Source organism: Erpetoichthys calabaricus, chromosome 7 (genome assembly GCF_900747795.2).
Source record: "Erpetoichthys calabaricus chromosome 7, fErpCal1.3, whole genome shotgun sequence".
Lineage (NCBI taxonomy): Eukaryota > Metazoa > Chordata > Cladistia > Polypteriformes > Polypteridae > Erpetoichthys > Erpetoichthys calabaricus.
Genome location: NC_041400.2, coordinates 197065694 through 197087444, shown reverse-complemented (window position 1 = coordinate 197087444; position 21751 = coordinate 197065694). Strand labels below are relative to the sequence as shown.

The window sequence follows — 21751 nt, the reverse complement described above, 5'->3', positions numbered from 1 at the left end:
TCACTTTCCCCGTCACAAATTTAAACCAGAGACTAAATTTGCAAGGGCAGGTACTGTGCTGCTTTTTATCTACAAATCACTTGGAATATAAGCATCAACCAACAACTAAGAGTAACATCAGGTAATCAGGGCAGCACAGTGGCGCAATGGTTAGTGCTGCTTCCTCACTCATTCAGTGCATTAGGCCCAAATGTCACGCCAAAGTAGTTGTCTGTTATGAGTCTGCATATTCTCCTCTTGTCTGCATGACTTTCCCTCTGTAATCAGAATATAAGTTTAATGTCACTGTACTCTGTACAAAAATTATTTTATAAATCCACTCACATGTACAGGCCAGATTTAGAACACAGGGGCTCTCTGCATTCAGAACTGCTAGGCCAAGCATAGGACAAGATAGACAGAGACAAATGGGCAACATGCATTACTTCTGTGTGTCAGCATGCCTCTCTTTGCCTTGTTTGGAATGCCATGATTTACCCAAGTAAGGGCCTGCACATGGAGAAAACAGTATAAAAGACTTGGACAGCAGCCAAACACCTCGAAGCCGGGATATCGTCATTCTGTCCTGAAAAGCCTTCTAGCGCAGCGACGGAAAATGGCAGACTGTATACATCAAGATCCCACCTTGTCTTGCCATTTGGCTTCCTCCATCCGTAATGTCGTATAAATCGTCATTAAAGAAAGCCAAGTTATTTCCTCTTATGTGATTTCTTACCGCCGTATCACTATGGGAGAGGTATCACCTTTTAATATTATATCTATATAGTTTTGGGTTACTTAAGACGCCGCAACTGTAAAAGAACATTCCAACCAGGCAGCTAGCACTCTCTTGAGGAAATACCCTGCAATGTCTAATCCTGTGAGCTGCTGCTGACTTCTGGAGTTCTGAGATTTAGGAGCGGAGCTGAATAGCCAATCAGCTTGTCATGTGATTAACACAGCAAAAATGCTGAGACGGGCAGAACTATATGAACAAACAAACTTCACAACATGCCTTATCAATAGTCATCATTACTCCTCCCACAACCCTAATCTTAACTACAGTGTAAGGAAGTTTTATTAGAATGAGACCCAAGGAATGGCTTGAAATGGCCATGTTGGGATTCAAATGGCTGGCTGTGTCACGTAATGTGACCAACATGTAATGCAAAGAGTGCTAAAAGTCATCCGAAGTGTGCAATTTGATTGATTCCTTTGAAACCTGTGCGGATTTATACAAGAGCAGGCCTTAAGATGGATTGGAACCTTGGGTCTATCCTGAACCCATGAATTGGATTAAGTGAGCCTCAGAGGATCACAGAGCATTACAAATTAACTCAAAACAGCTTAGGGGATATAAAACGCAACTGAAATACCTTGAACCTTCTGCAGGCATCCTCCTGATGCATCTCCTATACAAAAGAAGCCCTCCTCAAAGCTGACCTGGTCATACTTTTTCATGTTGACAAGCAGGCTGTTGTTGAGAGGCAAGTAGAGTGTGCTTCCATTTGATTTGTACGACTCCGACTGGTACACCCCTCTATTGGCATCCAGCAATACAAAGGATCTTCTTAATGCTGTAGAATAAAACTTGAAATCAATAATCAGGTTGCAAAAAGCCTGCAGTTAAACCATTCTCATGTGTTACACTTACTCAAACTATTGTTTCTCTTAAAATGAGCAAATTAAAAGTTATATTGGCTAAATAAATGCAACCTCTTTAGCACCAATTTACTTGAACTTTTTGTTACACTTTCTGACTTTTCCTCGGAATCGTGGTGGTGCAACTGCCTGTTTTAATAGTTTTGAGTTTTTAGGAAGTTTATTCTACTTTAGAACCCTCAATTTGAAAAAAGTAAGAAACCGATCTGTCTCCAAAACCTACTTTTAATATTTCCTCATAATACAGTAAAAGTCACAACAACTACTAGGACTACATCTTCATAGCTCCAAGGACTTGGCACTGTTTCACAGCGTCCTTTAAGCCTAGGCATAGTTTACATGTTCTCTCAGTGTCCACGGTGGTGGACTCCTTGGAGTACGCTGGCTTTCCCACATCCAACAGGAGGGCATGTTATTATGAGACAAACATTCAAGAAGCTGCGAGAAGTCACCATAGTCACCCCTGAAAAACTCAAGGATTACACAAGGATGTTGACAAGCACTTTAATCCAATGATACAGTATGTGATAGGGTCTTTATGATACAGGGAGGCACAGAAAAACAGGAACTTGACGTTCAATGTACAAATTAACACATTGCAACATACATTTAATGATGAAATGAACTGTACAGGATATTCGATTAATGATGGTAATCAATATTCATTTTATGTTTTAAAGAAAACATCATGAAGGTATTGTCCATTTCTCTGTACACATTCTGACAGCCTGTTGTGGAAATTCTGCATTGCTCGACGTAGGAGGAATGCCAGTGATTTTCTCTTCAATGTTCCTTTTTAGTTCAGTGATGGTTGCAGGACGTGTGCAGTACCGTTGGCTTTTAAGATGTCCCCACAGAAAAAAAAAAATCACAATCAGTGAGATCTGGGGATATCAGAGGCCATGGAATGTCACCATTGCGTGAAATGACGCACCTTCCAAACAATCGACAAAAAGCTGCTATCAACTGTCAGGCAGTATGCAAAGTGGATTCACCTGGGGACTTCTTTTTTAAGGCTGAACCCGTTTCTTTGAAATTACACACCCATGTTGTAATCATATGAGCTGACAGGATACGATCATGACATCCTAACTGGTAATGACGCTGAAATTCCCTTTGCACCGCAGTCCCACTATCACCATTCCTATAGAAGGCTTTCACAGCAAACACTCATTGCGCACCACTCCACTGCTCCATTCTAACTAATGGCAAGGGGTTCTAAAGGAGGGCGCATCGGTCCCAAACAAGTGCCGACGCCCCAGGGACACCTAATTCTAAAATCTCCCGTTTCCCTGCTCCACCCCATTTCAATTTAGACTTTTTTGATGTTAAATCAGACTAGGCTGATGTCAGTTTCTACTTAAGACAAAATAGAGTTAGTTAAAAGGTATAATATGGAAAAAGATTAACCACTGTGATAACGGGAGCAGCCACAAGAAGGAGACTTAGTTAAAGGTATGTTATAATCTTTAATTTATGTAGAATTTTTAAACAAGTCTTCAAAGACCTCCATAAACATTTTTTTTACTGAAATGCATGGAGAGACCATTCATATGTTCTGATGAGTTTTGACTTTTTAAAAAGGAACCTGTCAGAACAGACATATTAGAGCTGCCATTGCTGATTAAGATGCAAGTTTTGGGGCTGTCATCCTTGCTTGCTTCACACTTTAGTGAGTCAAAGGCTATGTTAACATTACAGGCTTCATTAATAATAATAATAATAATAATACATTTTATTTATATAGCGCCTTTCCCATGCTCCAGCCGCTTCACAGAGTCTCATAAAGAAACTGCAGGCATAGCTTACATTGGATACAAATGTTTCCTGAATAGAACAATAAAACAGATGCAGGATATACAAAAGCAATGAACAGAATAAACAAAAATAAAGCAGAGTAAAATACGAAATTCAATACTAAAACAAAGCCACCCAACTCTGCATGTTCCTAGTTTATATAACACTCAACCTTCACAGTCACATCCTTTATTACCTGCTAATCCTAACAAGGCAGTATGTGCCCAGGACCCAATCAGGTCTACTGTACAGCAGCCAGTTTATAACATGTGCAAATTTATAAAACAAACAAGGGACACTACCCCACTTACTACTGCAACAAGCAGCTGTCACTGATCACTTATCCTTAACGTAAATCATTAATCACATTTCATAACTGATACTCATCCCACTCTCATCGACTGCAATCAGGGGTTGTAATTGAAAAAGCCACCTGATGGCTTGGAGCCGACGGCCTTAATCACCACATCTCACTGCCTGCATGGGACTGTGTAGTCCACCTTATGTAAAGGATTTAGGAGTCATAGTGGACTCTAAGCTATCGACTTGCCAACAGTGTTCAGAAGCCATTAAGAAGGCAAACAGAATGTCAGGTTGATGTGTGGAGTACAAGTCACAGGAGGTTCTGCTCAAGCTTTATAACACACTGGTGAGGCCTCATCTGGAGTACTGAGTGCAGTTTTGGTCTCCATAAAGACATAGAAGCACTAGAGAAAGTCCAGAGATGAGCGACTTGGCTGATTCAGAGCTACAGGGGAGGAGTTATAAGGAAAAATTAAAAGAGCTGAGCCTTTAGAATTTAAGCAAAAAGAAAATTAAGAGGTCACATGATTGAAGTGTTGTGACAAAGGCACTATATCAACGCCTGACCCGACACAGACAGACACGGGAGGCACACTGATAAAACAAATAAATGTTTTATTAATTTTTCTTCACCTGTTGGCAATGCCTTCCCCATTTCCCATAGGCACAACACAGTCCCAAATTAAGCACAACTCCACATAATTCTTTCTTCTCTTCTCTCTATCTCCTCCACAGCAAGCTTTGTCTCTCTCCTCCTGACGCTGGTTCTCGGAGTGGTGGCTGCTAGCCCCTTTTATAACCCACACCGGAAGTGCTCCAGGTGTTTGGTGACCTATTTTCGGCTGCACTTCTGGGTGTGGTGGAAGAACCGCCCACATGGGCTCAGGAACCACTGCAGCACCCCCTGGCAGTACCCCCGGATCCCAACAGGGATGTAAAGGACTTCATCTCCCATGTAGCCCTCCCTGCGGGAATCCGAGGCACCACTGCCACCTAGTGTCTTAGGGGAGGTACTGTTCTGACCAGGCTTGCTTCCCCCATCCATACAATGAAGAGGCGTCCCAGCCGGACAAGGACCGTGGCTGTCTTAGACAGTGTTTAAAATTATGAAGGGAATTAGTCCAGTGGATCGAGATGGTGACTTTAAAATGAGTTTATCAAGAACATGGGGACACCATTGAAAAGTTGTTAAGGGTACCTTTCACACAAACATTAGGAAGTTTTTCTTCACACAAAGAACGACACACACTTGGAATAAGTGACCAAGTAGTGTGGTAGACAGTAAGACTTTAGGATCTTTCAAAACTCGACTTGATGTTATTTTAGAAGAAATAAGTGGAGAGGACTGGCGAGCTTTGGTGGGCTGAATGGCCTGTTCTCGTCTAGAGTGTTCTGATGTTCTAATGTAAAGCATGTCTCACATGCACCACATCCTCTCAAATGGGACGTGCACTTCTGCAAGGACAGCACAGGCCAGATAACCAACTCACTTATGTTTGCAAAAAAAAAAAAACAGCCGGCGGTCGTGAGGTCTAAAAGGGTGACCTTGTTCTTTCAAGTGTAACTCTTTAACCACAGATGCTCAGTGTTGCTTTCATTTTCTATCATCTTACGGTTTCCAGAGTAGGACCATCTTTCCAGGAAATAATTGTGTAAATCAGCAATTTTTCAGACCTTCGCTATCATCAATTCATGACTGTGAATTTCCCCTTGGGGATTAATTAAGTAAGTATCTATCTATCTATCTATCTATCTATCTATCTATCTATCTATCTATCTATCTATCTATCCATCGATCATCCGTTTAACAGCCAATTTCCAGGTTTACGCTGGTTAACAGATTGTCTCCAAGATTTTTTTTTCGGCAACAGTTGTGTGCATCTTCTGGGCTGACACTCCTTCATTCCATATGACAGTAAAGTAAAAAAAACAACTCTGTAAGGCAAGGGCCACAATAATGTGATAAAGGCAGTGTGGCGCAGTGATTAAGGCTTTGGGTGCAAATCCCACCACTGACACAGTGTGAACCTGAGCAAGTCACTTCACCCAACTTTGCTCCAATTGGAAAAAAACAAAAGAAATGTTATCAATTGTACCTCAAATGTTGTAAGCCACCTTGAATAAAAGGATCAGCCAAATAAATGTAAACTGTATAAAGCAGTGGTGAGTGGACAGCCCTGCTGCCCCAAAGTCCTAGTGTCACTTTCTGTGTGGAATCTGCATGTTTGCCCTAAGTCAGCATTGGCCTTCCTCACAACATCCCAAAGAGATGCAACTTATGATGATTGGCAACTCTAACCCGTCCTTGGTGTGAGAGTAAATGTGCTCTGTGATGGACTGGCACTGCAGTCGTAGACAAAACTTTTGAGAACGACACAAATATTCATTTTCAAAGTTTGCTGCCTCAGTTTTTATGATGGAAATTTGCATCTACTCCAGAATGTTCTGAAGAGTGATCAGATGAATTGCAATTAATTGCAAAGTCCCTAATGGCCATGAAAATGAACTTCATCCCAAAAAACCACTGCATGTCAGCCCTGCCACTAAAGGACCTGCTGATGTCACTTCAGTGACAAGGTTGGAGGTCACTCTGCCATGATGATCGACTTAAAATAGAGAGGTTCCAAGAAAGTCCGGCAAGCGTCAGGACCGACTCCTAAAGTTGCTTCAGCTACGGGCACAACCAGCGCAAGGCTGGCTCAGGAACGGCAGCAGGCAGGTGTGAGTGAGGTGAAGACTTTTGGAGGATGGCCTGGTGGGTGTCAAGAAAGGCAGCAAAGAAGACAAGAAAAACATCAGGGACAGACTGATATTCTGGGATTGGACTGCTGGGGGAAAGTCATTTTCTCTGATAAATCCCCTTTCCGATTGTTTGGGGCATCCAGAAAAAAGAAAAGGTGAGCACTGTCATCAGTCCTGTGTCATGCCAACAGTAAAGCATCCTGAGACCATTCAAGTGTGGTGTTGCTTCTCAGCTCACTCACAAATTGTGCTTAAGAACACAACCCTGAATAAAGAATGAGACCAAAACATCCTCCGAGAGCAACTTCTCCCAACCATCCAAGAACAGTTTGGCGACCAACCGGGCCATAAGGTAAAAGTGAGAACTGAAGAGTCTGGGCAACAAAACCTCGACATTTTGGGTCCATGGCCAAGAAACTCCACAGACCTTAATGCCATTGAGAACTTGTGGTCAATCCTCACGAAGCAGGCAGGCAAACAAAAACCCACCAGTTTTGACAAACTCCAAGCATTGAAACATTGAGCATTAAAACTCTAGGATTACACATGGATGTCGATAAGCACATTAATACAATGATACAAGATGTGCTCGGGTCTTTATGATATTATTGTCCATTTTAAATTACATTTTTTGATGTTAAATCAGACTAGGCTGATGTCAGTTTCTACTTAAGACATTATAGAATTAGTTAAAGGTATGTTTTAATCTTTAATTTATGTAGAATTTTTAAACAGGCCTTCAAAGACCTACATGAACATTTTTTTTTACTGAAATGCATGGAGAGAGTATTCTGTATGTTCTGATGAGTTTTGACTTTTTAAAAAGGAACCTGTCAGAACAGACATATTAGAGCTGCCACTGCTGATTAAGATGCAAGTTTCAGGGCTGTCACCCTTGCTTGCTTCTCATTTTAGTGAGTCAATGGCTATGTTAACAGTACAGGCCTCATTAATAATAATAGTACATTTTATTTATATAGAGCCTTTCCCATGCTCCAGCCGCTTCACAGAGTTATAAAGAAACAGCAGATATATGTAACATTGAATACAGATGTTTCCTGAATACAACACTTAAACAGATAGATACAGGATATACAAAGGCGTTAAACAGAATAGAAGACGATAAACCAGAGTAAAATACAAAATCTATATTATATATATATATATATCTAGCTATAAATATATACATATCACTGTAAACATATCTCTCTCTATATATATATCTATACATCTATCTATCCATCTATTCATTATCCAACCCGCTATATCCTAACTACAGGGTCACAGGGGTCTGCTGGAGCCAATCCCAGCCAACATAGGGCGCAAGGCAGGAAAAAAACCCCGGGCAGGGCACCAGCCCACCGCAGGGCACGCACACACACATACCAAGCACACACTAGGGACAATTTAAAATCGCCAATGCACCTAACCTGCATGTCTTTGGACTGTGGGAGGAAACCCACGCAGATATGGGAAGAACATGCAAACTCCATGCAGGGAGGACCCAGGAAGCGAACCCGGGTCTCCTAACTGCGAGGCAGCAGCGCTACCACTGTGCCACCCATATCTATATATAAAATTCAACATCTGTCTTGTCTGTACATCTGTCCACTTTTCACGAGAGAACTACTTCACGAATTTAGATCGGGTTTTTTTTTCTTCTATAATTTGCTTGCATATTTCGGTTGATTTTGAGACTTCTCTCATCATGCTAAGAATCAAACTTCGCTTGCAGGACAGATATATTCACGCAAATCCGAGACAGAGGCTGTGGGCCAAGGGGAGGAGGAAGTGTAACATCAGGAGTAGGAAGCATGGCGGGGCCCTCCTCACTCATGCACCAGCTTCCGTTCGAATCGGTCTACCTGTCACCACGTTTTGGAGTGTACCTCGCCTCCGCTTAGCTAGCAACACCTGTTTGTTTATTGATTTTTAAAGTTTGTCCTGTATCACTACTACGAGGACGGAGCCGCGGGGGACAGCTAATTCAATACTAAAACAAAGCCTAGCAAATGACATCATTTGTGATATAACACACAAATTATACTGAGCATCTGGACAGAAAGGAAGAGTGAAAGAGGAGGTAGAATGTCAGGTTAAGTTAAAAGCCTTCCAGAACAGGCCTGAACATTTAAAAAAGTATAAATGGAGTTCGCTGATCTCATTAATTTCAAGAGGTCATTCCAAAGTCAAGGCGGCATTTAGCTGAAGGTCCTGCTGTCATCCACAGAGTGCAGATTAGTGTGGAGCACAGCAAGATGCTCGGAATCAGAGGACCTTAGTGGGCGAACAGGAGCACAGCGATGGAGAAGGTCACTGATGTAGTCTGGTGCACGGCCATTTAAATCTTTGTATGTTCTTAACAGAATTTTATATTCAATTCTCTAAGACAAAGGGAGCCAGTTCATGGCGAAGCAGGAGGAGTGTGATGTGCTTGCTGTTGCTGGTTCGTGTAAGGACTCTGGCAGCACAGTGTTGAATCAGCTGGAGCTGTGATATAAGATTAGAGGGGATACCCGCCAGTAAGGAGTTACAATAATCAATGCAGGATGTGATAAAAGTATGGACGAGTTTCTCAGCATTAGAAAATGAGAGGAATGAGCAAACATGGGAAATGTGGTGGTGGTGAAAGTAGAAAAGTTTTTTAAAGTGGTTTATGTGGACGGAGAAATCAAAAATGACACCAAGATTCCTTGCATTAGAAGGAGGTCTGATGAGATCACCATCAAGAGTGACTGAGAAGGAGCTCGTTTTCTTAAGTTGCTCTTTAGTGCCAATCTACAGGAGTTTGGTTTTGTTGCAATTTAATTTTAAAGAGTTCTGCTCCATCCAGGTTTTAATTTCACTGAGGCAAATTGTGAGCTGAGACAGAACAAATGAAGTTTCACTTTTAGCACTGAAACAGAGCTGAATATCACCTGCATACAAATGATAACCCAGTCCATAGCTACGAATGATAAGGCCAAGGGGATGCATATGGATACGGAAGTGTACAGGGCTGAGGACAGAGCCTAAGGAATGCCTTGTTACACCAGCACTGAGCTGGACCTGCAGTTGCCAAGACTAACAAAGTCTTGCCTGTCAGTCAGATAGGACTTAAAGCACTGGAGGGCAGTGCCAGAGATATCCAGCATGCTGTCCATTCTGGACAGTAGAATGTCATGTCTGACCTGAGTGTCAAATGCTACCCTAAAATCTCACAGAATTAATATGCTGCTTTGTCCAGACTCTGCTGCCATAAGGAGCAGTTTCACAGCTGTGCTACAATTGTGCTTGAAAGTTTGTGAACCCTTTAGAATTTTCTATATTTCTGCATAAATATGACCTAAAACATCATCAGATTTTCACTTAAGTCCTAAAAGTAGATAAAGAGAAACCAGTTAAACAAATGAGACAAAAATATTATATTTGGTCATTTATTTATTGAGGAAAATGATCGAATATTACATATTTGTGAATGGCAAAAGAACGTGAACCTCTAGGATTAGCAGTTAGTTTGAAGGTGACATTCGAGTCCGGTGTTTTCAATCAATGGGATGACAATCAGGTGTGAGAGGGCACCCTGTGTTACATAAAGAACAGAGATCTATCAAAGTCTGCTCTTCACAACACACGTCTGTGGAAGTGTATCATGGCACGAACAAAGGAGATTTCTGAGGACCTCCGATAAAGAGTTGTTGATGCTCATCAGGCTGGAAAAGGTTACAAAACCATCTCTAAAGAGTTTGGACTCCAACAATCCGCAGTCAGACAGACTGTGTACAAATGGAGGAAATTCAAGACCACTGTTACCTTCCCCAGGAGTGGTCGACCACCAAAGATCATTCCTAGAGCAAGGCGTGTAATAGTTGGTGAGGTCACAAAGGACCCCAGGGTAACTTCTAAGCAACTGAAGGCCTCTCTCACATTGGCTAATGTTCATGTTCATGAGTCCACCATTAGGAGAACACTGTACAACAATGGTGTGCATGGCAGGGTTGCAAGGAGAAAGCCACTGCTCTCCAAAAAAAACATTGCTGCTCGTCTGCAGTTTGCTCAAGATCACGTGGACAAACCAGAAGGCTATTGGAAGAATGTTTTGTGGACGGATGAGACCAAAATAGAACTTTTTGGTTTAAATGAAAAGCGTTACGTTTGGAGAAAGGAAAACACCGCATTCCAGCATAAGAACCTTATCATCCCATCTGTGAAACATGGTGGTGGTAGTATCATGGTTTGGGCCTGTTTTGCTGCATCTGGGCCAGGACGGCTTGCCTTCATTGATGGAACAATGAATTCTGAATTATATCAGAGAATTCTAAAGGAAAATGTCAGGACATCTGTTCATGAACTGAATCTCAAGAGAAGATGGGTCATGCAGCAAGACAACGACCCTAAGCACACAAGTCGTTCTACTAAAGAATGGTTAAAGAAGAATAAAGTGAATGTTTTGGAATGGCCAAGTCAAAGTCCTGACCTTAATCCAATCGAAATGTTGTGGAAGGACCTGAAGAGAGCAGTTAATGTGAGGAAACCCACCAACATCCCAGAGTTGAAGCTGTTCTGTACGGAGGAATGGGCGAAAATTCAGGACTGATCAACAGTTACCAGAAACGTTTAGTTGCAGGTATCGCTGCAAAGGGGGGTCACACCAGATACTGAAAGCAAAGGTTCAAATACTTTTGCCACTCACAAATATGCAATATTCGATCATTTTCCTTAATAAATAAATGACCAAGTATAATATTTTTGTCTCATTTGTTTAACTGGTTTCTCTTTATCTACTTTTAGGACTTTAGTGAAAATCTGAAGATATTTTAGGTCATATTTATGCAGAAATATAGAAAATTCTAAAGGGTTCACAAACTTTCAAGCACAACTGTATGCCCTGAAAGCAGACTGAAAGGTTTCCATCAGTTTATTAGAGGTTAAGTAATTGGTGAGTTGGGAGGTTCCCACACGCTCAAGAACTTTTGAGAAAAAAGGTAAATGAGAAATAGGCCGAAAATTGTTAAGACTGTTAGTGCAGTGATGATGCTATCATTGCACACTTAGCACTAAAATATAAGCAATATAAGAGTTAGAATATGTTACTAACCCTCACCTGTTCTGTTTTTCTTTTCAGTACTCAAATGTGGCACTTGGTGCCAACTGCCCACCTAAGGTAAAGGTATCTCTGATGGAGGATCCTTTCATCGGATTGGCTGGCCCAGTGCTGACTCAGCTGTGAAACGGCCAATAGGGGGAGGCGGCTTGATGGCTGAGGTCTCCAGGACTCTGAACAAATCCAAATTGTATTATGTGATGTCATCTACTGTTGAATTCTGCTCCCTACTTGTAATACTTCTACTACACTATTGTATCGAGGATTACTTGTGTTCTGTGTATTTTGTTGTATTGTCCCCCTTTTTTTTGACACCCACTGCACGCCTAACCTACCTGGAAAGGGGTCTCTCTTTGAACTGCCTTTTCTAATGTTTCTTCCATTTTTTTCCTTACAGGTTTTTTTTTTTATTATTATTTGAGAGTTTTTCCTTGTCTTCTAAGAGAGTCAAGGCTGGTGGGCCATCAAAAGGCAGAGCCTGTTAAAGTCCATTGCAGCACTTCTTGTGTGATTTTGGGCTTTACAAAAATAATGGAATTGTAACATTATCGAGAAGTAAACTGCTGTATTTGTTGTGTTATTATTAGTGGTTTGATTTTTGTATTACGCAGCTGTAATGTGCTGCTATTCGAAGATAACCTCAAAACACAAAAAGCAGTAAAAGTTCAAAGTCTTAGCCACTTCACCATTCCGTCTGTGAAGGACTCTGGTGCTGTGAGGCCGCAACGCTAACCGTCATGCGGTTATATTTATGGAGTTTTATCCGCCGTGAAGACGTAAACGGATGAGGTATGGACTGCGTGTAAATGTACATCCTCAAAACAACAAGGATTTGTAATGCGACGTACTTACGTGAATACCCGCCTGTCGCTTCCCCGACGGAGCTCCTGCACCCCGTGCCGTCCATAACACAATGGCACCCAACGCCTTCATCGGCCGTCGACGTCCTCTTTCGTTTAAACTGCAGGCCACCCAAAGTCTGGCTGTGATGGTTGCTGCCGCTGTTCCAACGTGGAAAGCAGGTTCCGTTACTAAAAGAAAACTCGCTTTCTACTTCCATGAAAGCCGATACTCACTGCTACCAAACAATACAAAACACGTGCGACAATTTACACAGACAGCTGGCAACTTCGCCTCTCATAAGGAAACTGTATGACATACGTAAGATTTAAAATCCAGTGCTGTAGCTCATATCGTACATATCCTCTAAATGTAAGAAATGTGTTTACATTGCCGCCTACAAACACGCTAAACTATTTAAAGCGAAACAGTCTATCACAGCGAACGAAAAAATGTAAACAGCGGAAAAGCGTGTCGTGAACAACAATGACGTTTTCAAACTAGAGCGCGCAAACTCCACGCTGTTCGGGACCGGCATTCGCAATAGCTGTCCTCCCTTTTCGCCTATATAAAAGAATGAATTTTCATTTTAAAAATACCTACATTTTTTGTCACAGATTAATATTCTTACAAAATATTATCTACACTTAAGCATATCTTAGAGTACACGGCTTCTCTAATTTAAATTAGACCCGGAGGTTACTGCACTACACAGGCGCTCTAAAGAACAGACCACTAGCCCGTACGCTTTAATCGGGCGCGTCAATACACCCGCCATCTTGGAGCGGTCTCCTTCTAATTTGAAAGGCGAACAGGATGCTTTAATTTGACCTGTGATTTTGACAGAATGCCTCAAAACTACACAGCCTGTAAATGTAAGGTCAGGTGAAGCCCACAGACAAGACAGGAAAGGCGCACTTTGCATAACGTTTGTGTCTTTTAATTTTATTGCTAGCTTGGATTTTTTATTACTAGTATCACCAGTTTAGATAGATAGATAGATAGATAGATAGATACTTTATTAATCCCAAGGGGGAAATTCACAACGGAGCTGCTGAAAAGGCTATCACTCTCAGCGCTCTATCCTACTAAAATACAGGCAGAAACAGAAATATGTTGGTATTGTGATTTGACTTAAGGTAATCATGCCCAGGTTTTTATTAAAGATTAATTGTTTGCTGTGTGGATTTAAGAAGTAATATTTCATTTTCATGTCCTGAGGCCCCGGGGAAGACCCAGGACACGCTGGAGGGACTATGTCTCTCGACTGGCCTGGGAACGCCTTGGGATTCTCCCGGAAGAGCTAGAAGAAGTGGCCAGGGAGAGGGAAGTCTGGGCATCTCTGCTCAAGCTGCTGCCCCCGCGACCCGACCTCGGATAAGCGGGAGACAATGGATGGATGGATGGATGGATACAGTTGAGTCCGTTTTCAGCAATCGTTTTTATTTGCATATTATTATTAAGTAGACAAAGAGCCCGTTTCGACAACGTAAGATGAAACGGGCACAAGTTTGTGTCAGCAGTGTATGAAGAACAAATGATAAGTAACGAAGAAGTTGTTTTGTAATGATTGTAGTCCGCCCAGGCCTATAGTATAATATTGAATGATGAATGTTCCAGTACAATATGGAATAGTAATAAGTATAAGCACCACAAACCTGATATAGGTGTATTGAATGAATGTGTAATTAGGCCTCGAGCTGTAGTCGAAATCACCTTCCAGGCCTCTAGAGCTTTAATCCAAGTCGCCTTTCTCTTTGAATTTTTGAGGCCGTAAATCCGCCACCTGCCGCGATGTTGGGGTTGGATGTCGGTCTCGTAAGGGTTTTCGGGCAGCTGCACAGAAGGAGACGTGAGTGAGTGAGTGAGTGAGTGAGTGAGTGAGGAGGCAGGCGAATTATGTATTAAGATATGTGAACAATGATTGTCGCTTCAAGCATATTAATTATCATGATTGAATGGGGTCATATTTAAAATATGCCCAAATTTGAAATCAACAATAGCTCTACATCTAAATTAAAGAGAAAAAACACTAAAAAGTTGTTAATATGTTCTGTGCTTTATGTGTCCCCAGGGCACGAGTGGGGTGGTGGTACTCACCAGTTCACGTACTGCCAGTTTCAGCACAGAGTACCGCCACCATTCCTAGGTGCAGTGTTGGGCACTGGCACCTTTCGTTAGTATAACGGTGAATACCACCAGCACTTTTTTGCCAATTTTCACGGCGGACCACTACCCACCTCACCTGATTTTCTGTCCCATGTTGATGTATCCAGGTGCTTAAAGCTTCACAGGATCTCCTTTTGTGTATATTTTTATACATTTTCTTTTCTTTTCCTGAAATTATTTTTCTTTCGAAAGCAAAGGAAGAATTGATTTTTTTGCATTTTGTGTAAATCGTTTCTGGAGGGAAGCATTCATTTTCTTTTTCTTTTCCTTGATCATTTTCTGTTTAGTAGAAGGAAGAAGAAAGAAGACAATCTAGTATTTGTTACGTGTTTTTGGTGCAAGACTGTTTTCCTTTCCTGATTTCTGTTGGAATAGGAGGAAGGCAGAAGGACAGCAGTTGCATTGTAAACGTTTAGCGTTTGTCTCGTTTGCTGTTTCTGTGTGAGTGCCTTTGGTGTTATGATTGTCTGGTATCTGTGGAGCTTCTTGTTATTTTTTCTTGGCTGAAGCTGGACTATCAATTCATTTTTGTGGCCATTTTTGGGGGTGTTAAGAAGAAATGCAATTCAGAAATCAGAAGTTTGTGTAGAGCCTCGGTTAAGAAGTTGCGTATTTTTTACTGTCTTTGTCCTTTGCTATTTTTGTATTGGGAATGGCACTGCTTGTGACGTCATTGACGCCTCAGTTTACACTTCACCCTTGACTATGATTTCTAGTTTCGGATTTGGTTTTGACGTTTCTCTTCTTTTTGACTTTTGGGTTTGCGCTCAGACTCGCTTCTTTCTCCCAATTCCCACTCTTTAATTTTTAGACTGACTGCCCAGTACAGTTGGGGACCGTGTTTTATTTAATGAGACTTTGCAGAGTTTCATTTTGGGTTTTGTCATTGCACTTTTTTGTTTTGATTTTCACCTTTTTTGCAAATTTGGTTCTGCGTCTTTTTAACTTTGCACCATCGACACGTTTGGTCCATGAACTAAAAGTGAACTACAATCTTAGCAAGGTGCCAATTCCCACTACACAGGGTATCACACAAATTTATTGACAACCAGAAAATCTGCAAAAACAATAAACCAAACCTATCCGCCGAAGAGGTGTTGTGACTGGAGTCCCAAAGTACATACTGACTGTACAGGTCGGCCCGTCCGAGTCGCGGGTTTACAATTAGCGGATCTGCCTGTGTGCAGGTTTGTCATCAGCAATTAACTTTTTTAAGGACAGATGTTGACACAAGGGGTTGAAGGCGGATGTCGTTTAGTCGACATCCGGGGGTCGAGGACGATTAAAGCTGTAAACATCGATAAAACTCACCATTATGATACAGACAGACTCTCTTTGCTAGGAGGGCCGTTAGACTCGTTGACTTGACGTCAGATCCCTGCATGTGCATGAGTAGCGTAGAGTAAACAACGTCTAGAATGCCCTCAACATCGGGTGAGCGAGTGACGCGAATGCGCAAAGTAAAATACTCCCTGCAACTTATTTATTTATTTATTTTTGCTGAATTGGGACTCTAACCTGATCGAACTCTGGTTATGATGCAAGTGATCTGGAGATCGAAAACGAAAGTCGGGTACCTGCATCAGCTGATTGGTCCTCAGCTGATCGTGTAGCTGTTACGCTTGTAACGTTCGTCTGGGAGGACTGTCGCACAAGCACTTCTCGAACTCTGGTTATGATGCAAACGATCTGGAATTTGGAAACGAAAGACAGGTACCTGCATTAGCTGATTGGTCCCCAGCTGATCGAAGTCGTGTAGCTGACGCATCTACGGCAATGTTCACCTGGGAGGACCACACACACACAGAGATCCATGGGAGACAAGGTGGCTACTGGGCTTCACCAAATGACGCGGCGTGCGAGTCGACACTACGGATTACCAGCCACTTGATGACCTCAAGCTGTTTTTTTTTTTCCCAGAAAGTGATGAGTAACAAGAGAAACAGGAATGTAATAAGTACAGTATGTGAGTTTACACACTGTAGGGGCTCATGGAGCATAAAACAGAGCGATATTTGTCATAAATAAGTATGTTGATTTATGTGTGAAACCATTGCTTTTTAGAAAACGGAGTTTTTGGAAAAATATACTGCTCAAAAAAATGAAAGGAATGCTTTGAAAACACATCAGATCTCAATGGGATCCTGCTGGCTCTCTCTACTGCTATGGACTGATATGGTGAAGTGTTAGAAACAAAATGATGGAAATGAAAATGATGAACCTACAGAGGGAGGGCTGAATACAAAGACACCCCGAAAATCAAAGTAAAGAAAAAATGATACGGCAGGCTTGTCCATTATGACGAAATGTCATTGCAGCAACTCCAAATCGTACTCAGTAGTTTGTATGGCCCCCCCATGCCTGACAATGTCCTAATGAGATGACGGATGGTGTCCTGGGGGATCTCCTCCCAGATCTGGACTAGGGCATCACTGAACTCCTGGCATTGGATGGACCCAAACATAATGTCCCACCCAGAGGTGTTCTATTGGATTGAGGTTAGGCAAGTGAGCATGGTGGGGGGGGCAGTCAATGGTATCAATTCCTTCATCCTCTCACCACATGCGCCCGGGCATTGTCATGCACCAGGAGGAACCAGCATAGGGTCTGACAATGGGTCCAAGGATTTCATCCTGATACTTAATGGCAGTCAAGGTGCCATTGTCTAGCCTGTAGATGTCTGTGCGTACCTCCATGGATATGCCTCCCCAGACTGACCATCACTGACCCCCCACCAAACCGGTCATGCTGAACGATGTTACAGGCAGCATAACGTTCTCCACGGCTTCTCCAGACCCTTTCATGTCTGTCACATGTGCTCAGGGTGAACCTGCTCTCATCTGTGAAAAGCACAGGGCGCCAATTCTGGTTTTCTATGGCAAATGCCAATCAAGCTCCACGGTGCCCACCAGAGGACGTCGGGCCCTCAGGCCACCCTCATGAAGTCTGTTTCTGATTGTTTGGTTAGAGACATTCACACCAGTGGCCTGCCTGCCTGCTGGAGGTTATTTTGTAGGCTCTGGCAGTGCTCATCCTGTTCCTCCTTGCACAAAGGAGCATATACTGGTGGGTCCTGCTGATGGGTTAAGGACCTTCTACGAGGGGCCCTGTCCAGCTCTCTTAGAATGGCTGCCTGTCTCCTGGAATCTCCTCCATGTCCTTTAGACTGTGCTGGGAGACACAGCAAACCTTCTGCCAATGGCATGTTTTGATGTGCCTGCCATCCTAGAGAATTTGGACTACCTGTACCACCTCTGGAGGTTCCAGGTATGGCCTCATGTTACCAGTAGTGACACTGACCATAACCAAATGCAAAATGAGTGACAAAACAGACGAGGAGGGAAAAACGTCAGTGGCCCCCCTCCACCTATTAAACCATTCATTCCTGTTTTGGGGGGTCGTCTCATTGTTGCCCCTCTAGTGCACCAAAGCAGCTGAAACTGATGAACAAGCCCTTATGCTGCTAAACTGACGAGATCAACAGCCCACAAGTGTCATTGGCTTGATGCTCTATTCGGATTAAAAAGTATTCCTTTAATTGTTTTGAGTAGTTTATTAAGCCCTGAGACAAAAGGAAACAAAATAAAGTAATTAGCCTTAAAACAATTAAATGGAAATAATTTTGTGAGTTTCCCAACCAGTTGTGGAAATCCGTAGGTGATGCCATGGCCCGGCTACTTAAATGGACTGCAAATCCCAGCATCCCTAGGAACAGTTCATCATTAGGCAGTGAGGGCTGCAAGATGAAAGAGGAGGGCGCCAGCCTTAAAAGTGAGCCATAAGAAGCCGCAGGATTACAGTCGGTGGGGTCTTCACTGCACAATTGGATTACAATCTCTCCCATCGGATTGCAGTTTCTGTTGAGATTTATGTTCTTGTCCTGTAAATGCTTGCTTGTATGATTTCGTCTGGGTTAGAAAACATCTTCGCCTGATGGGGCGCTCCCAACTTCCACAAATCTTCACTTACATCGGCGAATTCACAGGCATAGAGCAGCAGAAACATAACAATGAGGACATAGAATCACAGGACAAATGATCCAACCAATTGGTCAATCGATTTCCAAATTAAATACTTAAATAAACGTGTATCGTTCAGACATTTCAAAATAAACTTAACGAGTACCCCAGGAGGGGTATGCCTGATACCAGTGGGCTGAAAAGACCCCCAGAGGCGCATCTTACCACACCGTGGTGGACTGAGCCTGTGGGCTCCAAAGAGACACCTTCTAGATCAGGGGTGGGCTACGTCGGTCCTGGAGGGCCGCAGCGGCTGCTGGTTTCCATTCCAACCCAATCACTCCTTGCGAGTCTCAGACCTCATTTAATTTTGTGACTTGTTAGTCTGCCATGTTAGGTTCTTATTATATCTTTCCAAGGATATCGCCCCAGTGATTTGAATCCTAAAACGGATTATTTTCAGTCCGTCACATTCTCCTCTTAAGTGTTCTACTACACGCAGTTATTGCAGGGTGAATCCACAGAGGTGTAAATGGAAATGAGTTTGATGGAGACCTGCTGGCTTCTTTGTCATTTGCAGTTAATTGCTAATTAGGAGCCGTGAATAACAGTGAAGGCAAATGTTGAAGACTGAAATAAGCAATTAAGGGTGGGGAACCTGAACAAGTGAGACCACTAAAATGAAGTCTCAAAATGTCACTTGAGCACTGAGTGCTTCATCAGCAATAATTAACTTCTCATTAAGAAATGGAGTTGGAACAAAAACCTGCAGGCCCACCAGGACCGTTGCTGCCCACCCCTGTTTCAGATGCTTCCCCCTAGTGGTCACAGCAGGGCCAATCTGAGGACCTCACCACACCATCCGATCAGTAGTTGAGTTTACATGTCGTGACTCGGGTGTCCCAAAAGCACAAAACTTCCAAAATACTTTCTTTTTTTAAAAAATTTTATTGATTTTATTGAAATCACACAACATTAAATACAAATAGATCGATTTTACAAGAATAGAATTGAAAACAAATCGACCCCCACCCCTGAGAAAGAGAGCATGGCCAGCAGAATAAAACTTAAAGCTAGTAAAAATAAGTAAATAGATGAATTAATAAGTGAATAAAAATAAATGGAGAAGAAAAAGAAAAGGGGAGAGACTCTGCTTCCTCAGTGCTTTAAAAGCTTATCCTAAAATGTCATTGATCAGATCCTGCCAGGTTTTGATAAAGTTCTGCACAGATCCTCGAAGTGAGAATTTGATTTTTTCCCATTTCAAATAATATAAAACATCAGTCACCCATTGACTTAAAATAGGAGAGTTAGGATTCTTCCAGTTTAGCAAGATAAGTCCATCCATCCATCATCCAACCCACTATATCCTAACTACGGGGTCATGGGGGCCTGCTGCAGCCAATCCCAGCCAACACAGGGTGCCAGCCCACCGCATGGCACACACACCAAGCACACACTAGGGACAATTTAGGATCGCCAATGCACCTAACCTGCATGTCTTTGGACTGTGGGAGGAGATCCACACAGACACGGGGAGAACATGCAAACTCCATGCAGGGAGGACCCGGGAAACAAACCTGGGTCTCCTAACTGCGAGGCAGTGTAGTAAAGGCAATCACAGTTTGTTTGTCCTTCTCCACTTTAAGCCCCTCTGTGAGCCCACCAAACATAGCTGTTAATGGGTTAGGAGGGATTGTGACCCCCCAGGCTGTCTGATAGGCATTTAAAGGTTTCGGTCCAGAATGATGTTAATGTGGTGCAGGCCCAAAACATGTGGCCCAGTGAGGCTGGAGCTCGATTGCAGTGTTCACAGGTTGGATCTCAGCCTGGAAAAATTCTGGACAATTTCAAGCGAGACAGATGTGCTTGATATATAATTTTGAGTTGAATGATTGTATGCTTTGTGCACATGGAGCTCGAGTGAATTTCCTGCATTGCTACCTTCCACTCCTTTTCTGAGATGTTGAGTGAGAGATCCTTTTCCCATTGTCCTCTTGGATCTTTGAAAGGGAGGGACTGTAAAAGAATCTATATATATAATTCACTAAGCCGCCAGCGAGCAAGACACCCATGGAGCACGCAGGACAGAGGCACGCCCACCAACTCTAAGACCATTGGATACGACGACAACTCGCAGAGCCATGCCCACCAACTCGGACGCAGCAACTCACAAAACAGGGCGTCATTCGTTTTCGTCTCTGCTACACTCCACATGCAGCTCTGAGCCACGTTGACTTTTCATTATTCTTTTCGGTTATGATGCACGACCGCGTCCACCATCGCAAACTGTTTTACATGCCATGGTCTTAGAGTTTGTGGGCGGGTCTCCGTGACTTGCTCTTGCGAGTGGGCACATGACCAGGCGGTGTGTATGCTTTGAGAACGAGGGTGGACGCTGCAGGACCATCTAAGAAGAGGCATGTTTGTCGTGGATGTGAATCGCTGTATGCAGCGTGTAAAACAGTTTGCGAGGGGTATCCCATGGTCTTAGAGTTGGTGGGCGGGTCTCTGTGAGTTGCTCTTCCGAGCGGGCACATGACCAGGCAGTGTGTATGCTTTGAGTGCGAGGGTGGACGCGACAGGACCATCTAAGAAACATCATGTTTGTCGCGGATGTGAATCGCTGAATGAGCGTGCGACGGTGGTCCTCCAATTGTCAGTCACGGACAATTGTATATTGCCCCCTCCAGAATTCCATCTTTTCATTCACCTACAGTCGTATCCTCAAACCCACCCCATTTGGACAACTGTGTCTTTCAGGAAGTGTTCACCCATCTATTCATAATTATGCGGCGTATGCTACGCCGCGGGTTGGCTAGTTTTATATATTACAGAAATGCTGTCTGAGTCCTCGAGACTGAGCAATATTAGAAGGAGGTGGGAGGTGAGGATAATCGGTCAGGTTCTGTTTAACAAAGTTTCTAATTTGAAGGCAGTGAAAGAAATGTGTTGCTGGAAAGTTAAGTTTGGAATGTAATTGTTATAGGATGCAAAGATGTTGTCTATGTACAGCTCTCTAAGTGATTTAATCCAAAATGTTTTTCAGATGCAGTGGAACCTCGGGTCACGAACGTCGCGGAAACACGTACAAATTGGGTTATGAGCCAAACTTTTGCATCAGTTCACAACCACACACTCGGGTGACAAACAGGCCAGTTTCCCTTCCAGTTCGTACGCGCCGATGATTTCCTGCACGTGTTCGGTCTTTCCCTGT

The 21751-nt window shown here is 42.9% G+C and overlaps 1 protein-coding gene across 1 annotated transcript in view; it reads right to left on the bottom strand.

Annotated features, from left to right (window-relative positions):
• The window catches only part of si:dkey-109l4.3 (uncharacterized protein LOC559137 homolog), a 32339-nt gene extending 19465 nt beyond the window's left edge, over window positions 1–12874 (bottom strand). The window contains exons 1-2 of the mRNA XM_051929941.1: window positions 12419–12874; window positions 1356–1556 (exon numbers count right to left, since the gene is read on the bottom strand). Coding sequence (XP_051785901.1) covers window positions 1356–1556; window positions 12419–12626 — 409 coding nt within the window. The 5' untranslated portion in view covers window positions 12627–12874. The remainder of the gene's footprint in view (window positions 1–1355; window positions 1557–12418) is intronic.
• Between the last annotated feature and the right edge of the window lie 8877 nt (window positions 12875–21751).